We start from the raw sequence: 15,354 nt of genomic DNA, 5'->3' as shown, positions 1-15,354 counted from the left end.
CATGGACACGGTCCTTCAAACTTTATACTCTATTAGTGCACGTTTTGGTCCCCTTACTTGCTTTTTCTAAAGCTTTTAAGAACTTAAACTTGTAAAGCATCGTGGACACGGGGAAGTTCTAAAGATGAATTTGATTGGTTAAAAGATGAAAAGCTCTGGAATAAGCATTATTTAAAAGTCAAGAACGGTCACGCTCCAAACTAAGCTAATCCCACAGTTTGTTTACACCACAGCAGCTCTGTCACGTCTTTAAGATGTTTTGTATTACGTCCTTGTTGGTGCCTTGTGGATTTCAATCAATATTGTTAAACTCATATGAGACGTGTGAGCATTCTTTCTGCAGAGGACACAATCTTTCAAAAAGGCGTGTGGGGTTTTTCTCTCTCATTGACAATGAGAAAAATCAGAGGTCGTAAATTGTTTTAAGATTTATTTGTGGCACTAAATTCAAATCTATTTGCTACGTTTTACATGGAATCTAACGGTGGTTTCTCATGCTGTGTAAAAGAGAAGGAGCGCAGGCAGCAGAGCCTGAGTGGTCATTAAAGAGAATCACGAAGAAAAATAAACATCAAAGAGCATCTCTAAAAGTCTCTGTGTGAAGCACCACCGTTACCCTGCGGCTTTCACAGATCATTAAATGTACTCTCCTTTGAAAAATACCAAATTCAATTGTTTTTTTGCTATTCTTAGCTCCAATGTTCGTGCAAGGAGAGATGGTCCATTTTCATACCTGACTAGTTTTATTGTATCGTGTCACGTCTGTTCGCCTTGACCACTCCGACGTCTACTCGGAGGTACGTTAGCTTTAGACATGTCTTCGCTCTCTTATGAGATGTGTGCATCAGAAGTGCTTTATTTCATACAGTATGTGAGCCTGCTGTAAACGTGGGCTGTTGCATCTACATGAAGGTTGAGATTAAAGGAAAGGCTGCATTTGAGATTGACAACTGAAAGAGACCATTGAGTTGTCATCTGTCAAAAGTGAAGTGCTGTGATCTGAGATTAAAATGAATTCAGCTCAATCCACTCATTTTGTGCCATGAACTCCTTGTTGTGCTCCTCCTCTGTGGTCAGTGACACGTGTTTGGCTGTAGTGCAAGTAGAGTGAGGCCTTCAGGAAATGTGAGCAAATATATAACGAATGCATTACTGGTTTAAAATTAATCTTGAAAAACGTGGTTATGTTAAATCTAACTATAAAGAACATCAGCATGTATCCCAAATAGCGATTCCCTCAGCCGAACCGTCTCTCCAAAAGATAATCACAGAAAAGATGTCCTCATTTACCAGTGCTGGGGGGGGGGGGATGCTAATGAATTCAGTGCATGTTAGCTTAGAGTTTGCAGCAGTGTACCTGCATACAAACTAGCCTCGGTACACGGTACACTGAAGGTCGATTCCTGAAAGCACATTTCGGGGTGGCTGTGGCGGATCGTTGCGTGAGCTTCTGCTTTGATGCACATCATGGCGGAAAAGTAGATGCTGTTTCCAGCCAAAGCAGGGCTGTAGTAGGTCCTCACACTGTAAGAAAACAGCATTACACGATACGCCCCGCTTCTTCGATACTGCGAGTTACGAGAGAGAAAAGTCCAGAAGAACCATTCCCCCCCCCCCCCCCCCGTCACCCGTGGCAACTGCCGAGAGCGTGCTCCTCAGTGAAAGGTTAATTCCTCCGGGTGCGCGGCCTGTCGCTCGTCTACTCCTGCACAGATGCTCAGAATAGAAAACGTCTCTGCCTCCTGCAGCAAACATACTGTCCCTTCCATGCGGTACAGCATGCAAATGTTGCTTAATGAATTTGTGTTGTTTAGTATTTACAATTTTAATAACTTTTTATCCCCCCCCTGAGTAGATCTTACTCTTTCCATTTAATAACTATTCAAGAGCTTCACACTCAACAGATGGATTTCTCCATGTTGGCATAAGATATGAGATAGCAAAGTAACCCACGACCTTGTAAACAATCTGTTTAGTAGTTTAGTGACATTCAATCTGTTGACATTGTTTTGTGAGCTTTATACTTTTTCCTTCATCATTACATCGAGGTAATGGGTGTCTAGAACAGTATCTAATGCAGCATACCAGGAATTGCGGGACATTTACATGATGTCTCCATTGCCCCCCGTAGCAAAAGTAGCGTGTCAACACAGCATCGAATGCAGGTCACCGTGCTCCGAACCACGTACACAATCCCTGTAGGTTCACTCACATAATGGAGCTGAAGCACTGAAATTCACTTCTGGTCTGGGGATTTTTCAGCGCGAATTGCACGTATATGTTCTCTCAAAAGATGAAAAAGCAGCTGAAACAAGTCCAGTGTAAAATCTACCAAAAACCCTCCAAAATGTGTATTAACCCGCGGCTGAAAAAAACACACAATTTATTCTTATTCTTATTTTGAGTTACATTTGCTGAAAGCCCAGACGGTTTTTTTCTTTTCTAAATCGCGTGTCTTTTCGTGAGATTTTTGATTGACATACATTCTTTAATTGGTTGTACTTCGAGTGGCGGGCGACAGCTCATTCTCCCTGTTGCTTGGCAGGTTCGTGCTGCAGACTCCAGTGAGCTACCAGCGCGAACACATTATATATATGAGGCCGAGCCAGCTGGCTCCGTCCACTCGTCATCCCTCTCCACGCTGGGCTTTAGGATGAGTGAGTGGTTGAACCTTAGCAGTGTCCTGCTTTCCTCCTTCATACGAAAACAAAAGAAATTCTCACACACACACACACACACACACACACGATTACAACTCTGGACCGCCATCGCCTAACAGTTGCCATGACAACGTTGACTACCCCTTCATGCTAAAACACATTGCAGACTTTCTAAAAATAATGCGCGTTGCCTTCTCAGACGACGTGGCCGGCCCTCAGAGCAAATCCCCCCCCCCCCCGTGTACCGCGAGGTAAGCCGGCGTGAACCACAGGTACTGATTTATTACATCACTACAGGGAAAATAAGGGTGTTTTTTAGTTACTGGCGCTGCATCCCGACTGTTGGTCGGTGACCTGAGTGGAGGTCAGGGTTGTTGCGGTGAGCCGGGGAGCGCAGCGTGAATACGGCAGACACGAGAGCGAGGACAACTGTGCACAGAGACAGATTAAGGCCACGTCAGCCACTGCTCCTTTATCCTCCAACAGACTCACGGATGTGCCTTTTACAATGATAGTGAATTGTATACACACACACACACACACACACACACACACACGGGTATTCAAGCAGGAACTAGCGCAAACATGGATACGGATTTTACTTGGTTTCGGACAAAAAAGGAAAAAATGTGGGGCAGATCGCAGTGATTAGGAAATCTGTAAACAATCTTGATGTGACATTGTGCGGTTGCATGAGTAAGTGGGCTCGTCTCTGTAGCCAGGGGCAATGAGCCAGTCGGCGCTTGGATCTTATGTAACACGAGGAGATGGGCTGTCAGTGGGAAGGAAATCAGGCAACGTGTGATTGATTTCAAGCGCTGACCGTCCGTTTTTTCGACAAACAATCTGAGAGCAGGATGGAAACACACTGACGCCGTTCGGCAGCATAATATCCACAGAAGAACACTTTATTTAGTCTCAAATACGCACACAACAGGTTTTGTTTAGGGTGGAATCCAGTTTACAAAGAGTGCGTTCTTGCATTAAGTTAATAGTAATATTGTGCGTTTTTGGTTGAAGGATAACTAGGTGAAGTCATCACTGTTCAATAGCAGCTGATTAAGATGAGGTAGACAGTGACACACCCAATATGTACACAGCTGGATGTTTACAGGAAAACATTCCAGTTATCAACCATGCCGGATAAAAGGACTTAATGTCAGATAACTGAAAACAAAGATGTGAAGAACTACCCGCTTAGGGCTGTGTACTGATACGAAGACAAGAACCACTATAAATACACCACAATCAGTTCATATTCATTTTCTGTAAGGACTAGACATTTAGAAGTTTATGATATATATATATCATCAACTGTATATATTATTTTAATTAAGTATAACCCACACAAGGTAATATATCTGGAGGATATAACTATGTTTGAAGAAAAACAAAAAAAACAATGCTCTTTAACAACACATACATTTCAAGATATAAAAATAAACTTTGTAAATGTAAACTTGGACTAAAGCGATAATAACCACACATCAGCAGCTTGGATTTACAGTTGTATGGTGTTATTACCTAATACTTGGCAACTGTTGCTAAGTTACTTGGCGTTATGACCATGAATGTCAACAACAGCTGAGGATGATACATACAGTGTTATGTCAGCAATAATAATAACACACACATATTGGTCAGCGACAGCATAAAGTATCTGTATGATTATTTTCTGTGTTGAGCAAATTAAAAGGAAACAATCTCCATCAATCCAGTTTGCCCCTTGTGTCATAATGCAAAAATAAATATTCACGTCCAGCTCCACTTCCACGTGTTGGAGAACCACGAGCCACTCTAAAGCTGAGGTAATGCTTCATTTAAAATACTGTTAATAAGCACTACTAAGATAAGCGATTACATCACAAGAAAAACCACCTTACACTAACAAAGACTAGAAGCTGATGGCCGAGGAACAAAAGATGTTATCATTCCCCAAAGATGCCCTTGGCTGCAGGGTAAAGAGTTAACAGTCTATGAGCTAGAGTTTAACAGACAGCTGGAGCCTATTGAAACAATCACATCGCGCACCATTTTGAGTACGGTGCACATCGATGCCTTAACAGTCATAGATCGCTGAAGAGACCTATCAGAGATTGTAACAGTTCTAGTCAGTATCTGTTGAAAATAGAAATGTTGGACAACAAAGTGTCACACACATGTAGGTGTAATAGAAAAAACACAGTATGATTAGGATTAAGGTGAAAGGACTTTCTTCCGTATAGTTCCATTGCTTTGTCCCAAAACTTTGAACATGTCGTGTACAGGATCACTGTGTTCCAGTTAGAAAGAGAGCTGCCACGCTGGCCACAGTAACCATCACAGTTTGAGTAGTTGATGCCTAAATAGGATATCTAGTGTTTCACAATTGTGCGACTCTTTTAAGATACATCAAAGACCACTACAGCCAGTGTTATTTGCGTAGATATATCAATGCCATTATATACAAAGAGACTCAACCGGTATGTATCCTCGTTTGCGCTCTCTCAGAGTGAGGCGCACAGATTTCGGTTTCCGACACTTAGAAGAACCAAAGCTGGCTGGCTCAGAACCGCCGTACTCGTTGGGTCGCTAAACATCCGCAGCAAAGGGAGAAAAAAAACTCTGCAATGGATCCAACTGTAAAGTGTAACCACACCATACATTCGCTTCGCCACGCTGCGGCGCTCAAAGAGCTAATGTACAGCGGCCGAAGCCACAATGCAGCAAGTTACACAACCTTATTCCATGGCAACCATGTTGATTCGTTTGACAGCTCGGCAGCTCCGGCTGCGGCGCCTCAGTCGGCCTTGTCCTCCCCGTTCTCGGCCCAGCCTCGGCTCATGGCTGCTACCACGATGCTGTACATGTTGAGCCAGGCTTGACGCAGCGGCGCCGTGTAGGCCTGGCCCAGACTGCACTGCAGCATGTACAGCAGGGACTCACCCACCACCTTGAGAAGTCCAAACACAGGGAAAACAACTCACTCACAACTGTTTGGGTTTTTTTTGAGAGAGAGAGAGTTGTACTATCAAATACCTACAGCAAAAGACTGCGTGTGGACTCCCACCGCCTGATGCTTCCTCCCGAGGTTGAGCAGAAAGTCCTCCAAGGAGGGGAGGTCGTCCAGATTGCTGACCGCTGCATCGATCACAAGCATCACCTGGGATGACGCGCACAAATACATGCACACACACACACACACACACACACACAGAGGGGCGTTGTCAACTGTGCACCAAAGCCAACAGTGCACCTGCAGCGGGGGGAGTGGCGGAGCGGAGCTCACCTTGGTGACGTGATCCAGGAACTCGGGGCTGGCGAGGCAGTCTTGTGTGGAGCCGCAGCTCGTGGTGTAGTGGAACAGAGTGAGGAGCGTGGGGTCCAGCTCAAACAGCCTACCACAGACACATACCAAACTAGTCTAAAAGGTGTACGCACACAGCAGGGGATGGCAAACATTCACACGGACACAAACAATCAAATCAAATAATGTATCGTACGTCTACGCTCTTCTTGGTCTATTTAGCTGCAGCTGTCACGTAGTAAATTTTTTGATTATTGCAGTCTGTCGCCAAGCAACAAGTCAAGCCCTCGCTCTCTTTCGATTCTCTCTCTGTGCATACTCTCGACGACATAGTTTACAAAGTGGCAATCTTAAACGAACATACTGATTCAAATGTGTTTGTTATGTCGCTATCTATCGCCAAAGGGTCTAAAACAACCAAGATTTCCCCCACCGCTGAAAATATATTGCAATATTTAGATATTTGCAGTATAACAAACTGGTTGTTTGTACAATTGCCAGATGACCGTTTTCCCCCTTTGTATACACACACACTAAAATGGCACTTCAAAAGCACCCCAAAATCATATACTTGAAAACCAACACAGAAAACAGCAAGATAATATTAAATATTACAAATTTGAATGAATGTTGATGAAAGGAGGCCGGCACAGAATAAAAACATTTTCCTCTTTACCGTGACACTTTAATGTCCAATTCCATTCCAATCATGCCCGCTTTGTGAAATACATTACCTGGAAAACATGATGACACCATGAGGAATTTTGTTCTTGCCGAGGCTCTCCCAGCTGCCTCGTATCAGCTCCTTGTCTTTTCCTGACAGCATGTCCATCCTCCCTCAGGCTGTAAACACACACGGCAAGTTCCTCTAGAGCGGAAACACACAGCTCCTCTACAGGACAAGAGGGCGCAGTTTAAGGCAAGCCATAACATTCAAGTCAATCCACAGACCCAACGTCCGCCAACCCACCTGGAAAATAAAGAGGAGCGTCAAGTGAGTGCAGCTGATTTGTTGGTAATGACTCCGATGCAAAGGAGGGGGACACAACTCCAAAACTATAGATGCACGGAAATACTGTACCTTCTTAAGGTCAGTCTTCTCTCTGAACTTCCTCTGGTGCAGGCGGGCAGAGGGGTCCCTCTGTCTGTCTGTCTGTCTGTCTGTCAGTGTGTGTGCGTGTATGTATGTGTGTGTGTGTGTGTGTGTGTCAGTGTGTGTGTGTGTGTGTGTGTGTGTGTGTGCAGGCAGCAGTCTTGCCTGACACCCTGGTGCACCTGCTGTCTCTTTCCCCAGCCCCAACGGTGCAGTCGAGGAGACAAGTTCTGCCACGCTCTTATCTGTCACGCTGGCTGCTACCTCGCTCTCCCTCCCCTTCTCGGTTGCCTCCTGATATGCTCTCTCTCTCTCTCTCTCTCTCTCTCTCTCTCTCTCTCTCCAGCACTGGGGATATTTGTCATGCCACTGAAGGAGAAAAAGAGGGATCTCTCTCTTCTGCTCCAGAGAGGCTTCAGCGAGCCACAGCTCCTCCTGCAGGTGAACCGAGGACTAAAAAACACGCAGAGGATATACACTCACCGGCCACTTTATTAGGTACCCCATGCTAGTAACGGGTTGGACCCCCTTTTGCATTCAGAACTGCCTCAATTCTTCGTGGCATAGATTCAACAAGGTGCTGGAAGCATTCCTCAGGGAGTTTGGTCCATATTGACATGATGGCATCACACAGTTGCCGCAGATTTGTCGGCTGCACATCCATGATGCGAATCTCCCGTTCCACCACATCCCAAAGATGCTCTATTGGATTGAGATCTGGTGATTGTGGAGGCCATTTGAGTACAGCGAACTCATTGTCATGTTCAAGAAACCAGTCTGAGATGATTCCAGCTTCATGACATGGCGCTTTATCCTGCTGAAAGTAGCCATCAGAAGTTGGGTACACTGTGGTCATAAAGGGATGGACATGGTCAGCAACAATACTCAGGTAGGCTGTGGCGTTGCAACGATGCTCAATTGGTACCAAGGGGCCCAAAGAGTGCCAAGAAAATATTCCCCACACCATGACACCACCACCACCAGCCTGAACCGTTGATACAAGGCAGGATGGATCCATGCTTTCATGTTGTAGACGCCAAATTCTGACCCTACCATCCGAATGTCGCAGCAGAAATCGAGACTCATCAGACCAGGCAACGTTTTTCCAATCTTCTATTGTCCAATTTCGATGAGCTTGTGCAAATTGTAGCCTCAGTTTCCTGTTCTTAGCTGAAAGGAGTGGCACCCGGTGTGGTCTTCTGCTGCTGTAGCCCATCTGCCTCAAAGTTGGACGTACTGTGCGTTCAGAGATGCTCTTATGCCCACCTTGGTTGTAACGGGTGGTTATTTGAGTCACTGTTGCCCTTCTATCAGCTCGAACCAGTCTGGCCATTCTCCTCTGACCTCTGGCATCAACAAGGCATTTCCGCCCACAGAACTGCCGCTCACTGGATGTTTTTTCTTTTTCGGACCATTCTCTGTAAACCCTAGAGATGGTTGTGCGTGAAAATCCCAGTAGATTAGCAGTTTCTGAAATACTCAGACCAGCCCTTCTGGCACCAACAATCATGCCACGTTCAAAGTCACTCAAATCACCTTTCTTCCCCATACTGATGCTCGGTTTGAACTGCAGGAGATTGTCTTGACAATGTCTACATGCCTAAATGCACTGAGTTGCCGCCACGTGATTGGCTGCTTAGAAATTAAGTGTTAACGAGCAGTTGGACAGGTGTACCTAATAAAGTGGCCGGTGAGTGTACATGCAGGGCAACTCCACAACCCGAAGCATGCACTGCGCTGAACAAAATATTTGAGCAGAGAAGGTAACAAAAAGGTATTTCACAGTCCCAGGTTTACCCAGGTAAAAAAACAAGCAAAGGTTGAAATAGGGGAGGCAGGGGAGATGAGGGGAAACCCATCCAACAGGGGATCAGGTTAGAGAACATGAGTCTAAAGGCCGGCTAAGGTAGTCAGGCAGAAAATGGAAATGGCAGCATTCAGGTAATCAGCCGGGGAATAAAGTGGACAGGTATCTGAACTACTGGGCAGATGAGGTAGCGGTAACAGGTGTGCGGGTGAGCGACAGGAGTTTAGGTGACGGGAACACAGAGGTTACAGCTGTGCAGGAGGAGGAGCAGGATGTGAAATGTCAAGACAGTAGGTAAATGTCAGTAAGGAAATGTCAGGGGAGAAAGCAGACAAGGGAAATGGGAGGTTAGGAATCGGCTGTCATTGTGACAGCGGGGATCATTTGAGGCCTACATCAGCAATTCTAGTCACTCTCACTCACAACATTTCAAATGTGTGGGAATCTTGACATCTCATAGCGGCGGGAGTAAAAAAAAGACCCGAACGCACCACCTCAGATGAATTACACTGCTCATCTGCTACGTAGATCCACTCCTCTAACTGTGATCAGAACATTTGGTGGAGAAGTGCTAAACCTCTCGTTTAGATTAATGCAATGTGTTTGTTTCCTCTCTCAGCTTCGACAAACATTGGACTGCAGCTGGTTGCAATAAGTGTCAATGTCACTCAGATGTGGTCTAAAAGGTTGGGAGAGCATCACCTTGTTTGGAAACCCTGCACCGTTTTTTCTTTTTCTCTTTTTTTTTTTAGAGGTGCAGTGTTCTCCTGAGGGACTACAAGGCAGAGAGCGGAGGGATAAACTGTTCCCATGACAACCTGCCAAGATGGAGCCCTTGAAGCTTCAACTTGTGATGTTTGAGATCTCAGGAATGGACTCTTGATGCATCTTTAATAACCATATGGGAACATTTTTAATCATGCTTGCTTTTATTTTAAAACAAAGACAGTGATGGCAGACACTGTAACAGTGACATTTTCTCTGTCATTACCTATATGCACATGCGTCTGACAGCACCAAATTGTACTGTAATTTGATGTAACATATGGAGTCTTTTAAACTAAATTTCAAAACTACGCCTTCAATCGTGTCACCGTCTACACTTAATTATATGATGTGTTTCTCAACTCATATAAACATTGCCCTCCATGTCATCAATGTATAGCACAGTGGCCCAAAAACAGTAACCCTATGGTATGAACTTGTCTTCACGACTGCGTAATTATGAACGTATACAGACTTTCCCATGTGGTCTGATAGTAAAAGACGGTTGCACGAGCTCACAGGGTAGGCCGGTGTCGCAGGGTTTTTGATGTGGGTCCGAGGGCTGGGAGCCGACCACTGAGCCGGTCTCTGTGAATGCATTCTGCACAGCGAGGGCTGTTTATTTACAGGGGCAGTGTGGCTGTAGAAATTACTGTAAGCTTCAACCCAGCCATCTGAGAAAGGCCCATGTCGGACGCTGGGCGTCCTTACGGGACCCGACCCATTCAAATATATATATATATATATATATATATATATATATATATATACACATTTATGAGATTGTTTAAACTGAGCTAAAAAAAAAAAACAAGTAGAGCAAAAACACATACAGGTCTCCTTGTTGAAGTGTAGACATTCATTTGTATTTTTTAGTGCCTATTGGGAGATTTGGTAAAACCCTAATTAATTTGAGACCAAGTGTAAATCATCCCCTAAAATTACAAGGTTACATATTCCCGAGCAAAAGATACAAATATATTCAAATCATTTCAAACATGACTTACTTATAAATTCATACACCATGTAAAGATTGTGAAGTCCAGATTTTTGGTCATCTCATAATTTGTAGTTGCACATCTTGAGCTATCAAATGTCTGGTGGGAATTTTCTTTTCTAGTAGAGAGGCCATAAAAAACTCGACCGCCCAAACCTTTTTCCTCATGGCACATTTTCCTCTTTGGTCTTCATGCTCTTCTCTTTCACATCTTCAATTTGCTCCCCGTCGTCTACATTTCTCCCACTAAATCAGACATGTTGGGTAAGGAAATGGCTATATTGTAATTACATTCAACTTTTTCTTGGCTATGGTATTTATCTTTCTTCGCTTGAGACTGCCGGGAAAGCTCAGAAAATCATGTAATGTAGTATGACTAAACCACAGGAAGTCCTTGGCTCTCCAGCACCAGTTCTATTCATAATTCTTAGTGGATGAACAAAACTTTCTAGAATTTCTCGCTCTACATACCTGCTGCGAATGTGATCCTCAGCCATGTGATTCTTGTCTGTATCCTCCTCAGAGCTGAATGATGATGATGATGATGATGAAGATGGTTCTTTGACTGCTTCTCCGTGTTCTTCAACAAACTGCTCCTTTAGGCCGACTATCTTCAGCGTGTTCCTGTATGTCTGCTCCGCTTGAGCCTTTGCATTTTTCTGCCATTTAGTAAAAGTCAAAGTTACGCTGGAGGGGCACGCCGATGACAATGTGACGTAATCTTCACTCACCATGTCACTCACCTGCTTCACCTGCTCGAACAAAAAAGGGCGTTGGCCAACTCGTGCCTTCATGTCCCGTAACTCCCTTGTGTACTCTTTCATCCTTTGCTGGTCAGCCTCCCTTCATTCGGGAGAAGATGACAGTTTGAGGTGGTCGTGATGAGAGTTGCAACGGTTGCGTTATTGGCAACTGAACGACCCAACATCAGCGGTACTCACCGATGGTGCTGCAGTTTGTCGTTATACACGGCTTTCAAGCTGCTGTGTGGGTCAAGCAACCTGGCATGGAGTGCGACTGTCTTTTTCATGGCCTGGGATCTCATCTGGTACCTCCTCAGCCAGTCGGCACCCGCTTGGTTCTTGCTATCCCTCATCTCCATTGACTTTCTGTGAAGGCTCAAATTATTTTGTATGTCGGATGGTTTAACTATTTATTGGGTAAAAACAATAAAGGGGAGAGAAATAAAAAACATCCACTGTCTATTTTTCTAATGTCACGGCAAAAACAATGCAAGTCACCGGATGGCCGCGCTGCGCTGCCTCGTTGCATCGCTGATGAATGTGGGGAGTGTGTTTGACGACAGCGACGTTAAGGCCCCAAGTGACTTGCTTCTGCTGAGTTTGCTTATTTCTGGAACCTAAAAATGATTAGGAAAATAGTTAACATTTAGTTATGGAGGCCTTTTTATAGATTTGTCAAATCTGTGCAGTGAGTTGTTAGAGATACGACAACATGACAAATTATTATTATTATTTACTAAACGTAATATAGGAGAACCAGAAAAGACCAACATTGTCTTTTTTATTCTTTCTTTGTCACTACTCGTAGAATATGGTTTTTGTTCGTTTAGTTTTCCAGAGAAACCACAAAGAATAAATATATTTATTAAGTATGAGACTTTTTCTATAACTACCTACTTGATACTGTAATCTACATATAATGTCACTACGTATCTACAGTAACGTCTTTACCCCATGTTTCAGCAACAAGGCTTAATAGGATAAGTAAATGCATGTAAAGAAGACAGGAAGGAACATTCACTGATCACAAAGTCCATTCTACCACTTTGGATTAGAGTGAATGACTGTTATTTATATTTAACTACTGTTATAATTATTGTTACTCTGTAATGCCGTCGCACGAATCATCCACCCAGCAAACGTTATGTGAACATATATATAGAGAGATGTTCTTGTAAAATGACATGGACTGTATTCCTGCATGAATTGAGGAAAAATAGTGAGTTGAACTTGACACATGATGGGTTTTGAAAGTCGTAATTACAACTGCTGAAAAGAGTTTTCACTTTCTAAAGAGTGCCCATTGCATTTTAAATAGCTTTACAGTTTCACAACTAAGGGGCCTGGTCTGACCAGCCTAAAAAACAACAATTTTAACATGCCTCTATAGTAAACAAACAGGAGTGTGGTAAAGAAAGGATTCGACCTGTGAGTTTTCAGGGCTGGTCCTACTTTGCCTTGCAGGGAGAGCAGATGTCCTCAGATTGAAGGGCTGACATTTGATCACATCTTTCCTCTGGGATTTTCTCAGCCCTTCTGTCTGCAGGGCTCTGTGCAGTCTACTGAAATCAGGGACTTGCTGGATGATTTGGGGCTGGAAGCTGGGCCTCTCGTCCAGGAAGCCCAACTTTTCTCTCCTGGTGCGCTCGGAAGTGCGAAGTTTTGGGCAGCCGGACACAGTCGGTTTCTCGTGTCCCACTTCTGTCTGAGTGGGGACTCGACTCCGAAGTTCCACGTCTAGGACAAAAATACAACAAGGTGATGTGAAAGATTAAGTCATGTCACGCAGTGACTCAAATGCAACAAAAAGGAAATGCAAATTAAGTTTTCAGTATAATTATTTTCAATACAATACATTTCATTACACTTTTCTGGAGAACACTAGAGAACTGCTTCTGTTTCTGTGTAGGCCACCGAGAATCCAACATTGAATTGGTCAAAAATTGATCGGGTCCATCATTATGGCTCACTGACATTGTCAGGCACACTTTTGGACATTGTATCAGGTTGAATTAGGAACATCAGGAACAATAATTGAATAGCAAAATGAATTTGTAAAATATAATATGTATCAGGAGGCCATGGTTCTATAGCAAAGAAGCTACTATACATTTTGAAATCAGTATAAATCTATATTGAATGATTGACTACCAGTGACACCCAACGTCAAAGGTGGAACAATCTAAGAGGGAAACAATCTCTCTTTGGGGGAACTGCTCACATTAGAGTTTGTCAAATGACAGTTATGTTACAGAGTCTTATCGCACCATGTTATCACATCAATTCAAACTATCATATCAAACACTTGCCAACACCATTCAGAAAACCCACCTTTGTCCTCAGAATTGGACAAGTCTTTAACCTCTTTTTGGGGAGGTTTCATAACGGAAGCAGCCTTTTTTTTGTCCTTGACTTGGTTTAACATTGTAATCAGCCTCTCCCTCTTCTCCTTTTCTCTCTCCTGGAAACTGAAAGGTCTTTGAATAGAGAGCAAGAAGTCCCTCCGCTGCTCGTGCCACTGGTTCCTCTCCTTCTCTTTCAGCTCCATCATCTCTTGATACCGGGTCTGACTGACATGGGCGGGCACTGGATGAGCGCGGAACTTCCTCTGACACTCTGTCTTAGCCTCCTCCTCTTTGCTTATCTGTGTTGTCTTAGTAGAATCAAACCGTTCACATTGTTGAGTCCTGGCCGGAGTAAGCATGGAAACTGAACAATGAATCCACTTTGGAGATATTTTGGGGCTCTCTGAGTCTCTCGGATGCTGCAAAGTCTTTTTGTCTGACGTCAGGGCAGATGTGTCTCTCCTCATTTCTACATGTCTTAAACAACAGTACAGTTCTTTAGGATAGTTGATATGTTATAAGCACCAAACATAAAAAGACATAAGGAAAACCTTAGTTACTTGGCCTGATGTTTCATTTTGTTGCGATCACTGGACTCAGCCGACAGTAGAGAGTTCTCATGAATCCTTCTATCCAGCTCCTCTTTCTGTCTTGTTTTGGTCTCCTGCAGCTGCTGCCCGAGGGCCTCACTCAGGGCCTTCAGATGCTGCCGAAGCATTAACTCTGATCGGAGTGCATCCGTTTCCAGGATCTCCAGCTTTGGCATATTCCTCTGACCTGTAACGCAAACAGAAACTGGGAAATGCTTTTGTTTTTAGTCAGCGCTGAAATACTAATCAATACATCTTTTTCTATTAATTCATCTATTAATGGAACAATTTAGTTATTTAATTTAATGGTTTTATTTTTATTTTAACATACAACTCCAACACACATTTGACAAAAAAAATTAAAATCAATTGAATGATTTTTTAATTTAAATCATTGAAAAATAAGCCAGCTGAGGGAAATACATTTTAACACGTCCTTTTGATCTCTGGGAAATTGTGATGGCCATTTAAACAATATATCATTGCGATTTTAAATGACTGAGGAAGTAAATGAATAATACATGAATTGAAATCGCCAATTAATGTATTTTAAAACCTTGCTAACAAAAGCAATACAAACACAGTGTAAAAGCGTTTCCATGGTAACCAGACCTCTCCGCTCTCAACATAGGATTAGTCGTGCAATATTGGTTTACTGACATGTATTTCGCTGTAGTGAAACTATCCCTTTACCAAGGAATTATACTTATATAACTACAAACGTATTACTTGTTTTTAACTGAAAAGCAAAATGATTAAAAGATGAAAGTATCACTGAGCAGCAAACCTGGCCATGGTGAGTTTTGACGTCGTCCAAACAGAATGTAAGGTCGCAAAAGCTCTACGTTGACAAAACGCATTACGTCTTATTCAATAAACTAACGTTAAGGCTTTCTGTTTAAACAAAGTGTACAAGAGTACTATAGAGTACTACACTTAAACCGAAGCCAGCGTGTTTTACTTACACTCCCTCCCCTGCCTTGGTTAGCGTAGCGTTAGCACTGCTCGTGGACAGAAGCAGCAACGGTCGGCCGTGACGATGCTCTTCTGTGATTGGACAAGAAACCC

At 43.5% G+C, this 15,354-nt stretch overlaps 2 protein-coding genes across 7 annotated transcripts; both read right to left on the bottom strand.

Annotated features, from left to right (window-relative positions):
* Window positions 1-3,550: 3,550 nt before the first annotated feature.
* ngb (neuroglobin) lies at window positions 3,551-7,349 on the bottom strand. Of its 4 annotated transcripts, none has more exons than XM_037485698.2 (5): window positions 7,028-7,349; window positions 6,681-6,789; window positions 5,929-6,037; window positions 5,683-5,802; window positions 3,551-5,592 (listed from the first exon to the last, which is right to left on the bottom strand). In XM_037485698.2, exons 2-5 carry the CDS (start codon window positions 6,776-6,778, stop codon window positions 5,440-5,442), a joined length of 480 nt encoding a protein of 159 aa, XP_037341595.1. In that variant the 5' UTR covers window positions 6,779-6,789; window positions 7,028-7,349; the 3' UTR covers window positions 3,551-5,439. The 4 variants fall into 4 exon arrangements, with proteins under 4 accessions (XP_037341595.1, XP_037341594.1, XP_037341593.1 ...); XM_037485697.2 differs by having other exon boundaries at window positions 6,681-6,838; window positions 6,917-7,348; XM_037485696.2 differs by having other exon boundaries at window positions 6,681-6,838; window positions 7,028-7,347.
* Window positions 7,350-8,792: 1,443 nt separating this feature from the next.
* fam161b (FAM161 centrosomal protein B) lies at window positions 8,793-15,329 on the bottom strand. 3 transcript variants are annotated; one of them, XM_062557442.1, is made up of 10 exons: window positions 15,074-15,238; window positions 14,257-14,473; window positions 13,683-14,173; window positions 12,778-13,088; window positions 11,850-11,968; window positions 11,550-11,717; window positions 11,352-11,451; window positions 11,080-11,267; window positions 10,765-10,854; window positions 8,801-9,097 (listed from the first exon to the last, which is right to left on the bottom strand). In XM_062557442.1, the coding sequence occupies exons 1-9, from the start codon at window positions 15,144-15,146 to the stop codon at window positions 10,773-10,775; spliced, it is 1,749 nt and encodes a 582-aa protein (XP_062413426.1). In that variant the 5' UTR covers window positions 15,147-15,238; the 3' UTR covers window positions 8,801-9,097; window positions 10,765-10,772. The 3 variants fall into 3 exon arrangements, with proteins under 3 accessions (XP_037341587.2, XP_037341586.2, XP_062413426.1); XM_037485690.2 differs by lacking the exon at window positions 15,074-15,238 and adding an exon at window positions 15,252-15,329 and having other exon boundaries at window positions 8,793-10,854; XM_037485689.2 differs by having other exon boundaries at window positions 8,793-10,854.
* Window positions 15,330-15,354: the final 25 nt, after the last annotated feature.

Source organism: Pungitius pungitius, chromosome 14, assembly GCF_949316345.1.
Source record: "Pungitius pungitius chromosome 14, fPunPun2.1, whole genome shotgun sequence".
Classification (NCBI taxonomy): Eukaryota; Metazoa; Chordata; class Actinopteri; order Perciformes; family Gasterosteidae; genus Pungitius; species Pungitius pungitius.
Note: the sequence above shows the minus strand (reverse complement) of the source record. Positions and strands in the feature narration are given on the sequence as shown.

Excerpts from the sequence above, each read along its gene's own strand:
- ngb (XM_037485698.2), bottom strand. The coding sequence starts at position 6,778 with ATGGACATGCTGTCAGGAAAAGACAAGGAGCTGATACGAGGCAGCTGG. Across the intron at positions 6,038-6,680 it reads GGTGTCATCATGTTTTCCAG|GCTGTTTGAGCTGGACCCCA; the intron begins GTAATGTATTTC and ends TGTCTGTGGTAG. Across the intron at positions 5,803-5,928 it reads TCCTGGATCACGTCACCAAG|GTGATGCTTGTGATCGATGC; the intron begins GTGAGCTCCGCT and ends GCGTCATCCCAG.
- fam161b (XM_037485689.2), bottom strand. The coding sequence starts at position 15,146 with ATGCGTTTTGTCAACGTAGAGCTTTTGCGACCTTACATTCTGTTTGGA. Across the intron at positions 11,452-11,549 it reads GACAAACTGCAGCACCATCG|GGAGGCTGACCAGCAAAGGA; the intron begins GTGAGTACCGCT and ends TCCCGAATGAAG. Across the intron at positions 10,855-11,079 it reads GAGGATCACATTCGCAGCAG|TGGGAGAAATGTAGACGACG; the intron begins GTATGTAGAGCG and ends TGTCTGATTTAG.